Raw genomic sequence first — 17,860 nt, 5'->3', positions numbered from 1 at the left:
GTCTGAAAATCAAGCACACCAAGTTTTCATTCCTACCTCCCTGGTAATGGCATGTGCCTCTATGCGAGTCATTTCCTTCTTACTTGACATCAGTTTTTCTCTTCTTGAAATTCAGGGTGTTTGATTCTGTGAGCACTAAATCACCTTTCCTCTCTAAGCTCTACAACTCCAAGAATGGCTCAGTTGATGACCGCCTTGGTTTTCCAATACACATTAATTAGGAAAAGATTCAAGACCATTGTCAAGATCGGTAGAAGACCCTTGATATTAAAACTGCAATCCTAAAAGATACAGAATCACTCCTGGGAGGGCAGGAAGTCAGCACAAGAGACAATTCTTCTGTTTCCCTAACACTGACCTCCAGTCTCCACTGCTGCTGTGGTAATGTCACCACCAGAGCCTGAGCCCTGGACCCTATTGCTTCCTGGGGGTCATGTAGAAATTGTATTTGAGACGTCTTGTCTGGAGTGTGGTGAGGCACGTGTTTTAAGCGATGCCTGGGAAGCACTGCTCACATTTGGTGGCCAGAGGCCACAGCTGGTAAACATCCTGCAATGTGTGGGACAGTGTCACACAGCACAGACCTGTCCTTGTCACTAGGGCTGCTGTTGAGAAATCCCGGCCTAGAGTTGGACATAGGAGAATGAGCTCACTTCTGGGGTAACGGATTAGGGGCTACTTCATTGTTTGGAGGGTAAGCACCTAAGATGGGACACCCTTTATCCTCTCTCTTTGTCTCCTCATCTGACCACTAATGTTTTCCCCAGGGCACACTAATGTCTTTTCATCATCATCACTGCAACCAATTTCCTTAAGAAGAAGTTGAAGGGATACCGTATTGGAGAATATGCAAAGGACTTCCTACTCAGCCTTGACTATTCCTTGGGCCTGTATTGTCTGGCATTTCCAACTTCATTTAATATTTGTCATATTATTTTCTTCTTTTAGTATTACTTATGTTAATGTTTTTGAAAAAGGAATTAAAATATCATATACTCCTTAGTAACTTTCATTTTTGCTTTGGGAAAAACATGCCAACTAAATGTCCCAAACAAAAGAGTAATTTTAATGATGACATTAATTGGAGCATTATTTTCGTAGAATAAGCAAAGAACTGGATACATTCAAATGCTCAGTAACAGGATGGATAAGCGAGGTGCTGTAACAGTGAATTATGAATGGCCATACACTCACTAATGCCCACAATAAACTGTATTGATTCTCCAAAATCTTTATGTGAAATAATATGAAGTGAGTAAAGATGAACTAAACTGTATTTACATAATAATTGCAGTTATGATTATAAGCACATTAAACAAGATCAAAACAGAGAGATGTGAAAATAATTTAGAGATCATTAAATTCTATTTTTAAGCAAATTCCTCAGAGTAAAAAAAATTTTAATTGGAAAAACTCATTGTTTCCTCATCGTTTTCAATTTGATTAGAGACCTCAATTTTGAAATTAAAGGTAAGAACTACACCTGTTTGCTTCTTTTACTTTTTCTCTCACAGTCTTAGAGGCCAAAAACAAATTTCTAAATTTATGGTAAAAATGTTGGTTTGCAAATATGTTTGTTAGAAGTACTTAATCAGTAATTTATCGGATGAATCCATTGAGATGAATGTGATGAACAGTTTCTCACACTGAAGTGTTCAGCAGGAAGCTCAGACCATTTAAAGGCCCTTGCTCTTGTTTATGTGAGGATACTTAGATTTCACATGAAAGGGTAGAATTGCATATTGATAATCTGAAATCAAACCTATGAGTCTGTATTATTTGTATTTGACTTGATCCAATTATTAGATGATTAATAATTCAATTGCCTTATTTGCTTTTCAGTTTTTAATATTTTAAATTTAAATTTTTTTTTTCTGAGATGGACTCTTGCACTGTCACTGAGGCTGGAGTGCAGTGGCGCAATCTTGGCTCACTGCAACCACCACCTCTCGGGTTCAAGTGATTCTCCTGCCTTAGCCTCCCAAGGAGCTGGGGCTACAGGCACACACCACCATGCCTGGGTAATTTTTGTATTTTTAGTAGAGATGGGTTTCATCATGTTGGCCAGGCTGGTCTCCAACTTCTGACCTCAAGTGGTCTGACCGCCTCGGCCTCACAAAGTGCTGAGGTTATAGGTGTGAGCCACCATACTAGGCTACAATTGCCTTATTTAAAGTGAAGTCCACATGAACAAATTCTCCAACCTGAAAACACATCAGCAAGTTCTCTAGTGACTTTAGGTAGAGTCCCAGACTGGATAAATATATGTAAGGCCAGTGTCAGTGTTAGTGAGGATTCCTATCAGAATCCTCATCCTAGAGTGTTCTAGGATATAGGGATACAGAAATTCAGAGTGCAGGAATAGAGAAATCTGCCTGCAGGTTCAGAGCTGTTATGGAAAACCCTCCATGACCCTCAGGGTGGCAGAAGGATATTTTCCTATCAAACTCTTACTGTCCTAGAATGCTACTTATTGGCAAGTTTCAGGAATGAGACAGGGCATTTTTGTTCATTTTCTGTCCTGTGAAAGTGAATCCGACTCTTTGGATGAAGGAGTCTTTTCAGGCTGCTTGGTTCAACTCCGCTCTGATGTCAGAAACCTCTTTCCTCCCAGGAGAATTTGAAAGGCAAGAGGAAATAAGATCCAGGACCGTAATGGCGATAAATTATTGAATCTTCTTTTCCAATTTTGCAATAATGAATCCAAATAAGATTTTGCTAGTGTTGGTAGACAGGATGTGCTCCATGAGCCAATAACTTTTTAATTCCAATTAGGATCACTGTGATGCCTGAGAGGCTAAACAGAGCCAGAGGGTGCGTACACAACAAAGAATAAAGTTCCATGAGAAATACGGACATGGATGCTGAGGACAAAGAGATTGGGCAGGGCACAGAGCTGCCGATCCTGAAGTCTGCAGTGTACACGTTTAGGGAAAAAAGCTTAATGGAGCTTAAAATTTAGGCCACACTCAGATGCCACATCATCAAAAATTTGGAATAAGGTTAAAAGAGGAAAACTCTGTGTCACTCTTTGTCATCAGCTTGGATATGCTGGTCAACCCAGCAGCGCTGAGCAGGAGTTTGACACACTCTGAAGACTGGTTCAATGCACTGTGAGCCGGTCACTGCACTCCGCCTGCAGTCTTGTAGAAAACAACAGTCAATGAAACTAACAAAGGGAAGTCTCAGAAGCTTGAAGCTGGTTGTTTTCAGACCCAGATATATCTCAATAAAGCAGCTAAAAAGCCCAACAGAATATTTCTTCTTTTGTTAATCCCTAAAACAATAAGGGTTCAGGTCATTATCTATCCAGGTGTTCTCTCAAGAAACTACCCTTTCTAGAAGTGGCAAACAAAGCAAAGGGGTATGGGGGGAATGAATTATGTATATTTCAAGGAATTCGGGCATACAAGTAAAAACTGTAGAAAGAGAGGTTGAAAACATGCTCAAGGTCTACTAGAGATACTTTGTTTTATTTACTATTATATTTATAGAGTCTAAACAGTGCTTGTCACATAGTAGACACTCAATAAATTTTGGCTGAGTGGACATTCCAGCTACCAATAGAAGATACAGGAATGCCAAGTAGTCTGACTTGGTACAGCTGATAGCAAAACAAAGTAAAACAAAAACCACTACTCCATTTCTATCCAGAAATATATCCCAAATTTGTAAATATCTATATTTATTCTAGAATGATTTAGAAATATTTTTAAAACTTTCAAGAGTTTATAAAAATGGAAAAAAGTAAAATTCCAGTTGTATGTAAAAGTATTGTCTTTTTAATCCTTTGATGTTATTGGTCTATCTCTGTTTTCACCCAATATACCAGCCAACTCTAGCTAATATTGCAGATATTTTAAAGAAAATCCCAACAGAATATTTGTTCTTTTGTTAAACCCTAAAGGAATAAGGGTGCAGGCCATAACTATCCAGGTCTTCTCTCAAAGAAACTACCCTTTCTAGAAGTGGCAAACAAAGCAAAGGGGCATGGGGGAATTAATTCTGTGTATTTCAAAGAATTCCAGCATCCACGTAAAAACTTTAGAGGCCAGGTACGGTGGCTCACACCTGTAATCCCAGCACTTTGGGAGGCCAAGATGACTGGATCACCTCAGGTCAGGAGTTCGAGACGAGCCTGGCCAACATAGTGAAACTCCATCTCTACTAAAAATATATAAATTAGCCAGGTGTGATGGTGTGTGCCTGTAGTCTCAGCTACTTGGGAGGCTGAGGCAGGAGAATCATTTGAACTGAAGAGGCGGAGGTTGCAGTGAGCCAAGATTGTGCCACTGCACTCCAGCCTGGGTGACAGAGTGAGACTCCATCTCGAAACAAACAAACAAACAAACAAAAAACTATAGAAAGAGAGGTTGAAAACATGCTCTATCTATTTTAACCTATAAAGTTAGTCCACAGTGCAAAGTCATCTTAAAGAGGCAGAGTAGCAGAAAATATAAACTTCATAGTATCTATGAAGATGGAATATTTTTCCAGGAAACCTAGGTGAACACCCAAGTAGGCCTCCCAGAATGCAAGACTGGTTTGGACCTGGTCTTGTATGTTCAGAAACCCGATATATCAGCACACTAAGGACAGATCTCTCTTAGAAGCAGACTCCCAATGGCCAGCCTCACCATGACTGATAGAAAAAAACAGAATGCCAGTTGGCCAATTAAAATAAAAAACAGGACTCTCAAGAAAACTGGGATTCTTTGGCCAGCATATTTCTGACGGGCAAGCTCGAGAGAAAGCTGAATTTGAAATCCTCAAGTTGCTTTGGAACACGGAATGAGAATGAGAGGTCTTTGCTGCAGGAGCCATGTCTTCACTAATTCCAGGCCAAGGATGCCTAATGCATCTTTCCCTACAATAGGGATATATGTGGCCCCAAAATAGATAGGCCAAAGCTTAAGGTCAGGGCACCTCAACCCTAAGCACTATTTGGAAGGGCACTGCCGACCTCTGCATGTATGACTTTCTCTTTGGTATTCTTCCTCTACTGAGTTTCAATTCAAAATAATACATTCTTACTTTAGATACGTTCATATCTTCAGTTAGTTTTCAAAGTGTTAAAGATCTCAGAGACTTGTTATTCATTCATTCAACACATATTTGCGGAGATCCTATTATGTACCACCCACTGGTCTGGGCAGGAGGACACAGTAGGGTACAACAGACAAAATCCCTGGTTCCCGTGAGGCTTACATTCTCTTCCTTTATTTTTTCTGCTACTCTGCCTCTTTAAGATGACTTTGCACTATGGGCTAATTTTATAGGTTAATTCTCCAAGGCAACCAAATTTCTCATTTGTGACCATGTATTTGCCATTATGTACAGTTTATAATTACAAAACAAATAACAGGTGATATCTTCCATTAAGGTTTTTGAAAAGCAGAGAAAAACGTACAAGTTCAACAGGTGACTACTCAGTCAGACTTCACAAGCAAAAAGTGAATTTCCAGATCACCTTTATCTTGCTTGACATACCAGAGTGGTGTATTTTCACCAGGAATGGAGAGCCTTGTGTTCTTCTCGGGGTTATTCCCATTAAAAGGGCTTTAATTGAAAATGTTAGGGAACTGGAAAGGAACATAGGATTAAGAGTTGGTATATGTGTTCCAGAGTCTGCCTCAGCTAACACCCAGCTACAGATCGGGCAAGTCAACTGAACTCTCTAGGTCTCCTAACTTCATCTTTAAAATAACAGGGTTTGCCTAAGTCAGTAAGGAACCAACAGCTGGGAAATATCATGATCCCCCTGGTAATAGAAGCCAAACTTTTTCATCTCAATCTTTCTTTCGGGGTCTTGGGCCATGCCCCCACACATCCTGGCTACTTCATAACACTACTTCATCAAACACTGAACCTGTAACACCAGTGTGACAGCTGAAGTCGCTGATATTCCACATAAGATGTTAAAATATTTTGTTGTTTATCTATGGAATCCTTTATGCACATAAATGGTGAATCTGAGCCTGCTCTGATGAAGCAGAGGGAAGGGATGCAGAAGGGGTCCGTCACCACTCCTCCCCACTCCCACTGCAGCTCCAAAGAGGACTCCACAGAACAAGCGTCTCTAATTAGCATGTCTGGAGGAGCATATAGACCAAATTTTAAATATGTCCACTGGTTCTGAAGAGAAAGGGGAGCTTTAAAGAGGACTGTATTAAGAATATATATATGGCCGGGCGCGGTGGCTCAAGCCTGTAATCCCAGCACTTTGGGAGGCCGAGGCGGGTGGATCACGAGGTCAAGAGATCGAGACCATCCTGGTCAACATGGTGAAACCCCGTCTCTACTAATACAAAAAATTAGCTGGGCACGGTGGCGCGTGCCTGTAATCCCAGCTACTCAGGAGGCTGAGGCAGGAGAATTGCCTGAACCCAGGAGGCGGAGATTGCGGTGAGCCGAGATCGCGCCATTGCACTCCAGCCTGGGTATCAAGAGCGAAACTCCGTCTCAAAAAAAAAAAAAAAAAAAAAAGAATATATATATATATATTTTAATTACAAAATCTAAAAGTGTCATACAGAGGAATTTACTTCTGGTTATTAGTTATTTTGGGGCCAGAAGACTCTCTAACCCCTTGCTAAGCTGCCTGATATCTTCGTTAGTCATTATCTGCCTCCTGTTTAGCTGTGTTCTCTGGTTAAACCTCCCTTTTCAGTCTACCTAGCAGACTAACACCCTCCAAAATAGACTTCATTAGCCTCTCCATCTGCTCTGCCTCCCATGTACCTGCCCAATCCTGTGGCTATCATCCTCAACTACCTATTTATCTTTCTCGTTCATAAAATTTTTCCATTTCTCTTCCAGAAATGCTCCCAATTCTGATGCCTCTCTCACCCTATTAACTGATACAGTTCGGGATTTTGTCATGTTTTGCCTGGGCTTCCTGATATTCACACTTCTATTAATTATTATAGCAGCTATCATTTATTAGCGTTTTCTATATAGTCAATGCTCTGCTAAGAACTATACATACATTATCTCATTTAATCCTCCCAATCTAATTGGGTATTCTTATTGCCAATGTACAGATATGAAAACTGAGGCACAGAGAAATTTAAATTACTTGCAAATGGTCACACAAATAAGTGGCTTGAAGTCCATGTCCATTTGACATTTTAAGTCTCTCTCCCATCTAATTCTCTCTCCATACTGCTGCCAGAGGTAGCTTTCTAAAACACAGGTCTAATGATTTAATGATAAAATCCAACCCCTGTCTTGGCATTAAGGTCTTTCACAATATATCCACAGCGTGACCTGTCAGCTCCAACACTTCTACCTCTGCCACACATAAGTTCAACATAATTGCCTACCAAGCCCAGGCTACTGGGCAATTATAACATCTTCCTGAAGTGCCCTTCTTCCTCTTATCTGCCTGGTAAACTCTTATTCAGCTCTCAAAACCCTGTTTATATTATTTATTTATTTATTTTTAAATTTTAAGCTCTGAGATACATGTGAAGAACGTGCAGGTTTGTTACATAGGTATATATGTACCATGGTTCAAAACCCTGTTTAAATGTCAGTTCCTAGATGGGTTTTCATCAGTTCCCAAAGGCAAACTTAGTCATTCCCTCCTCAGCAATCCTACAGCATTTTATTCAATATTTCTGTCATAGAAAAAAAACCCACATAAAGCACAAACATTTATCACAAGTGTATTTGTCACATTGTAAAAAAAAAAAAAAAAGTTCGTGAATGACAAAGATCACAACATACTAATCAGAACATCCTCTTAATGTACCTTGCTGGGTGCCTGCCTTGGAGTTGGTACTCAATTAATGCTTAAGGAATGAAATGTTCTTGCTATCTCCACTTTTCTCAACAAGATTCACGTTTCTTCCCAAAGCAATCTGGCCCTGTCTCGCTGATGCTACTAAAACTCCTGTCCTGAAACTACCAACACATATTGGAATTAGGGGTAGCAGTTGATATTTGCTCTGAAAAGGATAAAAGAAAAACAGGATGCTTCACTATTAATTCGTTCAGGTTTAGTTATTAAAGTACATTTTGGGTTAGTATATGTTGCTTTTCATCTATTTTGTATTAGTCAACACCTGGCTGTGATAATATTTTAGTTCCTAACCCTCGGCAATAAAGCAGTTGAACCAATAATTATTAATTTCTCTGCTTCACTGGGTGGGTCTTAGAAGGAAATAAGCCAGTGAGCGGGAGGCCAACCCCTTTGATGCAAGGGAAGAGGCGCCAGCACGCTGTTTGTTCTGCTCTACTGGGCTAGAGTCAGAGTAGGGCTGAGCTGAAAATGGTTGCACATCCTTCCTGCCTATGGGTAATCTTAGAACCAACTCTGCCCCCCTCAACAATCATTGGACAAAAAGCTAAGTCAGTTGTGGCCCGAGAGGGCTTACTTCCACAGCATCACTCTATGCCAGAGCAAATGGGAGGGAAGAATGCCCGATGTCCTGGAAAACCCTGTCTGGTGACCAGGGACTGGGAATCCGGAAGACACATTTTCACTTCACTTAATACAAAGGCTTAAAACCTTCCTAGTCTGGCTCATTGTGTTTATTGTGCTCACTGTGTTCATCTTAAGAGCTGTTTGCAGCAGCCAATAACTCTTAATTGCCAGGTCTGAGAGGTTTTAGCCTCTACTTCGAGACTGTGGCACCTGAAACCTATACGTCCCTTCCTACTTCCAGCAACTTCCAGACCACCCTTTATTCTGACTGCTCCTCTTTCTCTGGCTGCTCCTTTGCCTCCTAATGATTCCTCCTCCACCCCCAGCTCCATAAATAGTATTCAGCAGGAAACCATTCTCTCCCTGGTTAAGGTCATTGGCAGTGTTGTCTTAAACAAGATGGCTTCCAAATCTCTGGGCATTTCAGCTCACGTGGGGACTAGCCCATTAGCACTCCTCTACGATTGTCCCCAAGGACCTCAGAATGAGAGGGTCTCAAGCCAAACGTTTTCATCTTTCTCTCTCCTGCTAAAATCTATACTCTGCCTTACTTAATTTAATGAACTGCCATTATTTCATTAATTGGTCCCCTCCTCCCCACTCCAAGCTGATCAGTGAGCAAATCTTTGCTGACTCTACCTCTGGAGCAGCTCTGAAATCCATTCCTTCTCTCCACTGCTTTAGGCAGCGCCTTACCCTGTGGCATGTTCTCTCTGCTCGAAGTCCCTTTATTTACCCTTGTCTTACAGCTACTGATAGTGGGTATCTACACTGGCAATCTACCCATTTGTGATTTCTCCATGTTAGACTATAACTTCCTTGGATAGAAAAATCTTGTCTCTCTCTCTTTTTTTTGTCCTATTATTCTTGTAAAAATACTGTGCTTTACACACAATAAGTGCTTAATAAATTGACTTTAGCAATAGAGAACAGATTACCTTAAAGTGACTGCCCTTGTTCTTCCAAAGAGCAGCTCATTAGATAATTAAATATTTACTCTAACTTCTTCTGGCCTAATTAACAATGTTGTATATACACACAGACCATACACGCAGACACAGGCACACACTGTATGCCCTTAGCTACCTTTAAGTCAATCTTTTAGCAAACACAAAGAGGGGCTCAATCTCCCAAATAATTAAAACATAAATTGGATCATATTTTTGTTCCTGGTCTTCCTTGAGGAAAATGACACAATGCTTGGTAGCAAATGAGAAATTATTTTGCAAATCTATATCCTCAAAATGCCACCAAACATGGGTCATGCATCCTGCTTTCTTGCATTTTGATCCTATTGCTATGACTTAGTGTGGTAATTATAATACAAAGCTATTATTTGATGAAATGAAAATGGCAAAACAATTTAAATGCTTGTCTAAAAGACTCTGTAAGAATGCAATTATGAGTGAAATTACAATGGCAAAATAATTGAAATGCAAGTCTGGAAGGCACAGTTATGAAACCATTAAAATGCTCCTGTTGGGGACTCACAACATTGAGTGAAACTATACACTCCTGGGGACACATTTTTAATTCACTAAAGCAGGCAACATTTATGGACAGATGAGAATACCTGGGCTCCAATTGTGCTGCAGCATTATCTACACTTCTAAATGCCACCTGGGGGTGGGTAACCTCACCAGGGTTTCTGGGTTTAGAGGGTAGTTTGATAAGATAACCATGTCATACTGTGCTTTCATACAGCACCAAGAAGATAAAGGCACACAGGCAAGTTGGGCTTAGATTTTTCTGTAGGGTTCCCAGTATAAATGGCAGGATCATAACATTAAAATATTTTTATTTTTTATTCTAAATGTAAGCTGGCAATTATTAATTATTTGTGAGGATATATTTCTAAGGATCTATCTTCTTTATACATTCTGCTGATACATTCCTTTAGCAAAATCTCAATACATATTTTGATGTCTAGGCTTACAGTTGGATATACTTGCTCACCAAAAGAAAAAAACAAAAATGAAATACAGAGCTAGATGCAAAACCGATCTGCTGAGATGGTCAATTTGACGAATGACCAACGACCCTCCTCTGAAGCACGGTGATATCTGCGTTTGATAGTGGAACACACAAATGAGTGTACCAGCAAAATATGCAAAATAATATGCTCCTGACTCCCACCCCTTCAACCTACACAATCTACTTTTATGGATCCATTTCTTTTAGCTAAGTATAAAGAAACAAATACTAGGAGAGGGTCATATAAAAGAAACAAGTGTTAAAGGAATAAAAAGATGTATATCGTTTTCTCACCCATGATTGCCTCTCTTGTGTTGTCATAGAGCAAGTTAGGATATGGCATTTAATTTTAATCACCCAGAAAATTTCTCAACATCAATGATAATAACATTACTCAACAAAGTTACTAGGTTTCCACAAAAAGAATTGTATACTTTTGTTTTTGAAGTTTTAGTTTAACGAAGTCCCATGGAAACATAGATACTATTTTTACTTTCTTTCATAGACTCTGAAACACATAGATTTAATAGACACATAAGCGTGTTTTCTGAAGCAGGATTTGCAAGAGCAGTTTGGAAATCCTCCTGATTTTCTATACCAACTGTTTGCAGTGGATCCTTAAACTACTGGGGGGATATTTCACTGCATGCATGCTTCTTGCCTACTTATTTTCCCTTGCACAAACTCAGAGATTGCTAACTACAGCTTTGTAAAAATATGAACCTGAGTGCATGGTAACTTCAAAACAAAAATCAAATCTTCTGCATAGATATTTTATAGAGAGGTCATATTATTTTTAACACACATAATTTAAATATTTATATGATTTAAAATATATAAAGAAATAAAGTTTTTCTAATTTGGGCACAAAGTTACACACCTTGAAAAAGATTAAAAAATCAACTATAGAAAATTCTATGAATAAGGCTGATTGAAAATCTAAGCAAACATACACACAGATGATAGAAAAAATTAAAGTTATCAGGGTCCTAAAATATTTAAACTACTGTATTCACATAAAATTTGAAATCATATTTGTCAGAGTTTCATAGAACTAATCTCTGTATTTAGAAATAATGCTGCATTGAATATAACAGCATTATTAACTTCCAAGGGAGTAGCTTCAGAACTTAATAAACGAGAAACCAATGCAACGATGATAAAAATACAAGTTAAAACACACTCTAACTTACTTTGAAATGCATAAAAATAAATTGAATGGATAGATAATAAAGAAAATATAGTAAATATTAACTACAGAATCTAGGTGGTAGGTATACACAGGTGTTCACTGAATAAATATTTTGATTCTTTCGTATGCTTAAATTTTTTTGTAATAAAAATTTTGTTAGAAAAAAATGCAATGCTCTAGATGAAAAGTATTTATTCTCTATGTTGCTAAGTGTGCTTAACAAATAAGCCAGTTTCAGAGTTGGTCTCAATGACACACTCTGACACACTCACCTAGCCATCCAGATCCTGAATTTGGGATGCAGAGGTCTGTCTCAGCACTGGGTAACACGAAGCCAACGACAAACACCTCTACACCATCTGCCATAAGAGCCATGCCCAGGACGAAGAAAAGGGCCCACTGAAAACGACCATGACCACATTCTTGGATTATCAGCTCATACTGCTGGGCTAGCTCTTCCTCGTCAGCTCTCCTTTCTGATTCCAGCTCCCGCCGGTCCTTGTACTCATCTCCCTTGGGCTGCCCCACTGACACAATGCTGTCCTTCGCTTGGTTCATACTGGGGATGCCCTGATACTCCCCCTCATAGATCTCATCATCTTCATCATGCCCCTCAGTGGCTTCACTTGAGCCTTCGTCATCGTTGGCCTCCCCATCATAGGTTTCTCCAGCTGGGTAGTAGTCATCATCGTCTTCCTCATCTTGGAACCGACTGTAGGACCTCTGGGTGTATTCATCCTGGGCTCGGTCCACGGCTTGATTCACCTTCTTTACTGTTTGTTTCTTCACCTCTCTGGCAATGTCCTTGGCACCCTTCATCAGTGAAGTCCTATCCTTGTAAGAGTCTTCCATCTTATCTCAACTGATGGTCAATTAGAAGATGGGAATTTTTCACAGCCTTTGTTCAGTGGTTCAGCTCTGATGGCATCATCCACTTTGGGTTCAAAACAGAACTGCGAAAGAAGAAACAGGAGATGGTTATTATTCCTTTCCATATCTTTTTTACCATCTATTTCTTGACCTCTTTTCAATGCCCTACAAACTACCACACAGAATTAGTTTTTTCTTTTTTTATGCTGCTTCTCTGCTTAAGTGTGAGCAGCACACTTGGAGTATTTAGGGTTTTCGCTGCTATCATTATTGTTTTATGTTAAGGAATTCCACCCCCAGGGTAATAGTACACAGAAACTTCCCTGAGAATAAAACAGAGCATCTTGCATCTTTAAAAGTACACCCAGCACATTTTGAAAGTGCTACAAGCATATAACTTAATTGAGAAAAATAATATTGCTACAGACACATACAAATATTGCAAAGGCAAAACCAGAGTATCAGAAGAATCCTACTGGGCCTATTTCCTCACATTGAAAAGCAAGCAGCCCCATATACAATTTCTATCAAACTGTTGCTATATTTGTAAGACTGCATTTCCCCCTACTTAACATTGTGTTTCCTTCAGCAAATGATAACAGACTCCCATGCCATGCCAAACTGACAGTGAATATATTCCCCTAGCATTGTGTCATATCCATAGGATTGGCAGAGTTCATCAAATGATTTTACAGATACATTTGATATTGAATTAAAACATATGGCTTGTTTGGTGGGAGGAGTCTGCCCTTTCAGAAACTAGCCCCAGGTCATCAGGAACAGGTAAGCTCCATGTGATGTACTGTTACAACCCTACTTGTATTTTCTTCATCTCTGGATACCCACTACACACATACTTTCTCTTCCTCCTTTCCACCTCCTCCTACTGCCACTCTGCTTAGCTGCTGTTTTGGTAGTAAAGTCTGAAGCCTTCCATGACCTGTCATTTGGTTTTCTTTTTCACTGATAGCACCCCCATGCCTTGGTTCCTTAAATTCGGGCTGACCTCATGGTAACTTATATTCTATTTGTCCACTCAGCTGTCTCTTCTGGTGGTTTGTGAGCCATTGTCAGGTTCATCCTTGTACATAGATGATATAGAGGTTAAAAAAGTCTTTCTCCCCCATCATTAACTCCTCAAGCCTTATGCTATGGCAGCATTCCAAACATTGATTTATATAATCGTCATTTCTACCTTCTCTTTTTGTACCTAGTTTAAAATATTTAAAGTGGCAATTACTAACATACATTTAATACTCATCCAAATAGCACAACCAAACCCAGAAATAAAGACAAACAGATGTTTGTTTGTAAATGGACCATGCTTCATTCCCGCTGAATGTCTACAAATGCCCAGTAGGCAAACAAGAGTACGGCTCTCACAGGCGTGCATTTTGGAAGATGATAAAAGAAATTAAAATAAACACATGATTGCAAGGTTTTTAACCAAACAAATGTTTTGGTAAATTATTTTTCTGTTTGTTCTCCCTCTTTTTTATTTTATTTATTTTTGGAGAACTGAGAGGAAGAGAAAGGGAAGAAGAGTGAGATGGGAGAATCCACGAGAACAATAAGAAAAGATGGGAAGGTGGTGAGAAAAGAGGCTGAGGATGGGATGCTCAGAAACTCAAGAAGTCAGGGAAAAGGGGCAGGGAGGATGATGATGGAGTTGGAAATTGAGAGACATTTCCTACTTTAAAAATTAGTAAAATCAGAGTATTTCACGCAATAAATAAAATAAACCGCCATCCTATCCATAGAACAGATGATCATATCAGACACTGTACACAGCTGCTTCCTGTACATAATCAGCCCCAGAAACACCATTAAGTGAGCTCCAAAGACCTCTTAGTTGAAAGCAGAATCTGAACGACCCTACGGCACTACCCCAGTGCCTTTCATAATGGAAAGCCTCTGCCATAGCTGTTTCTAAGGAAATGTACATCAACTGACTGCATTTGGCTTTTCTGCTTTTGTTCTCAGCCACAGGTATCCTTACCACATGCTTTACAGGGCTTTCCTCCCTAAACAGGTCCTCGTATAAGAGCCACCTCTGTTAGAGGCAAGAGGTATGATGTCTTAAATGTCACGGTTATGACTGGAAATGTGGATAATTCTAACCCCCTGAGTAATCTAAGCACTTGAGCAATGAGACATAAAATAAGAATTTTACAATTAAACATTCCAAGTTTGAAAACATCCTTGTAGAGATCTTAGTTTTAATTCTGGGGCAAAACAAAGCATGTGCACATATAAGTTCTCTTTTTGTATCTCAAGATTTCTCATCCCCCAAATCGAAGCTCAGGTAAGTTTTTTGAGGGAAGAGACTTGTTCTTTTAGTTTGTAGTCATACTAAAGCAAAGGAGATTTTTCTGTGCTCTTTCATAAATGAGAACTATGAATACTTATTCAAAAATTCCCTTTAAAATTAGATGTTTGTAGATAGTACCACTGGGGTAAGCTGGTGAAGGGTACAGGGGTCTCTCTGAATTATTACTTACAACTGCATGTGAATATACAATAATTTCAAAATACAGAGTTAAACCAAAACTCCAAGTTTGTACTATCCTTATAAAGCCATCCTGGAATATGTGCAAGATGTTTGACTAGGGGACAGATTATTCAGGGCAGAGTTATAATTCTATGGCTGTTACTGCTCTCTGGTAAATGGAAAAATGTAAAAAGCATGGCTCATTCCAGATATTGCCAGGAAAATGGCAGACTGATATCCACATGGGAAGGCCATGCCTGAAATAAAGCAGCAATTCTCAGGGGTGGGGCCTACATACCAGGTGTGGCCTATAAGAAGGTCCGCGAGCAGCTGTTTATAGCATCATCCATGTTTACTTTTGTTTCTCGAATAAATTACCGAGTTATGCCACACAATATGTGCCGGACTTCATTTCAATGAAAAGCAAAACAAAACAAACCACCTTGATTTGGTGCTTACGATATGTGAAGCACTGTGCTCAAAACTTCCTGTATGTCCTTTTATTCTGTTATTTAATCTTTACTTCAATCCTACAAAATAGACATTATAGTCCTCCATTTTACAGATGAAAAATTAGGCTCAGGGAGATTAAATAACTAGCTAAAAGTCACAAAGCTTGTTAGAGGAGAGGCCAGACTCAAGCTCAGATGTGTCTGACCCCAAAGCCTTACCCTTTATCTTCATCTGCCTCACACAGTGGTCTCACTGAGGTCTTTTAACTGCAGTGGCCTTCTTCCTAGTCATTCCAGTATTCCAGTAACTCTTTTACCCTACACTAAAATGGTTTTATAACCTCTTCTCTAAATTGTCTTTTACATTCTGAACTAAAGAGATTGTTGTGAGACCTTTCATCAACTATGAGCTTTATATGAATAATAATTTTAAAATGTGGTCTTGTTTGTTCCAATCAACTACCCTAGGATGGCGGCTGTACTTCAAAAGATAATATAACCCAGTTAAATAAGACATCAGTGGTCCAGGACGGCAGGAAAGCAGGCAAAGCAATGAAACTCTAACAACCTTTGATTAAGTACATGATGCTTCTCGTTTACTCAAGTCAATTTCCTTCTCCATGAAATAAGGGGAATCATAACCACCTTCCAGTGTCCTGAGCATTAAATGAGTTGTTTACACCAGTTTTAAGACAGAATCTGACATATATTCAGTGGTTTCAATTCAGTTTCCCCAGGAACAGACCTAGCCATAAGGAGTCAGCTGCAAAGCATTTATCAAAGAGTAAGGGAGTCAGAGAGCAGGGCAGGGAGGGGGCGATGGAAGCAGGGCTGCAATTTTAGGTATTGGGCCATGGAGCAAGCTTCAGAAACTCTGGAGTATAAATTATGCCTCGGAATCTTCCCCACCCAGGGCAAAGGTGCTGAGCTTTCATAACCCCATGCCAACTGTTGGTTGAGGGCTCCTGAGGGCAATGGTGGAATGTAGGAGCTTCCTGTTCTCCGCATCAAAAGGCAAGGCAGTTCCAGTAGCCTGAGGGCAGTCCTCTGAAGAGCTACAGGTGCTGGCCAAGTAAAGCAAAGGCACACTGAAGCCAGGTGGGGAGAGCACAGAGATGATGAAAAGGGTCCAGGGACCCAGGGCATTAACAGTATCTCCTGTAATAAGTACTTGATAAATACTTGTTTAGATGGTGTACTCATCATACTAAGCTACAGGACACGTAGTTGATTAAAAACTGCATTTATAGAAGTGACTGTTAAATAATGTTCACAGCAAAGTGAATCTGATATAGCCAATGATATGCACAATCATTGTGTGTGATATTTTGCACAAATACGTAAAATATAAAGAATTATACATATGAGCATTATTCTGGCAAAACACAGTTTTTGTTTCCTTTTTGCTCCTTTGATGGTTCATGACAAACACACATATCCGATACCACTAAGTGCTATTTTAAAACTTTCCTACACAAGTTCCCACCCTACACAACCCACACACACAGATGTTTCTCTTGGTGTTTTCCCACACCACGCAAACATGCCGTCTTTCCTTTGCTTTACTCCTCATCACCACCATCAAGCAAAAGATCATAGATAGCTCCTCCTCCCCAAAATGTTCTAGAATCTTCTGGAGGCTGGGAGAGTCCATTTTTCTAACAACCGTATTTATGCAGCTTTAAAGCCATTGTGTGCTGACAGAGTAATGATAGCAACAATAATGGTTAATTCATTATTCTGTCAGCCATGTGCCCAGCACTGCAGATGCATTATCACACAATAACGCTCACAAACATTGTATGGGGGAGGTACTTTTAAAATCCCCACTTCACAGATAAGAAAACTGAAACCTGCCCAGTAACAATGCAAACCTATGCAATGCTACTTCAGAGCCCAACCACATACCCACTACATCTGCTAGTTTTGGTGGAAATGGGAGCCTGTGATGGAAATAGGGATCTGAAACAGCACAGGTGTCTAGAAGACAGCCTCCATGCCAGTAGACTCGTGATCTTCTAAAGTTCTTGTAGATATGTAGTGTGCTGGGATTGGGCAGAGGGGCTCATAACAGCCCTCTTCCCCTCTTAAGCTTGGAACTAAAGGAGACATTCAACACAGAAGACAGATGGTGAACAACTGCCAGCTGACTGAACAACTGTGCCCAACTTTATCCCTGATGCCACACTGCCCTCCCAAGTCAGGCACGCTGGGCTACACAGGACTCCTTCTGGAGTGGGGTGGGGTTGAGTGGGGAACTTTCCATGAAGCTTTCCACACTGAGCACATTGTTGAGATGAAGAAATAGAAACTGACCCATCATCCCAGCCTGTCCAGATCTCTGACGTTAAGTGTTTATTATTTAAAGATGCCTCTTTCCCTCCAACCCTCTAAACTACCTGTATGCAGACATTCTCATTCTTTAAGGTGCAGTTCATAAACCACCTTCT

At 39.9% G+C, this 17,860-nt stretch overlaps 1 protein-coding gene across 2 annotated transcripts in view; it reads right to left on the bottom strand.

Annotated features, from left to right (window-relative positions):
• SV2C (synaptic vesicle glycoprotein 2C) overlaps positions 1 to 17,860 on the bottom strand; it is a 280,950-nt gene that overhangs the window by 213,924 nt on the left and 49,166 nt on the right. For both annotated transcript variants that reach the window (XM_012462138.2, XM_012462136.3), the window contains exon 2: positions 11,870 to 12,550. In XM_012462138.2, the coding sequence (XP_012317561.1) occupies positions 11,870 to 12,449 (580 nt within the window). In that variant the 5' untranslated portion in view covers positions 12,450 to 12,550. The remainder of the gene's footprint in view (positions 1 to 11,869; positions 12,551 to 17,860) is intronic.

The sequence above is a fragment of the Aotus nancymaae genome, unplaced genomic scaffold (assembly GCF_030222135.1).
Source record: "Aotus nancymaae isolate 86718 unplaced genomic scaffold, 86718_ANA_hifiasm-v0.15.2.pri h1tg000014l, whole genome shotgun sequence".
Classification (NCBI taxonomy): Eukaryota; Metazoa; Chordata; class Mammalia; order Primates; family Aotidae; genus Aotus; species Aotus nancymaae.
Note: the sequence above shows the minus strand (reverse complement) of the source record. Positions and strands in the feature narration are given on the sequence as shown.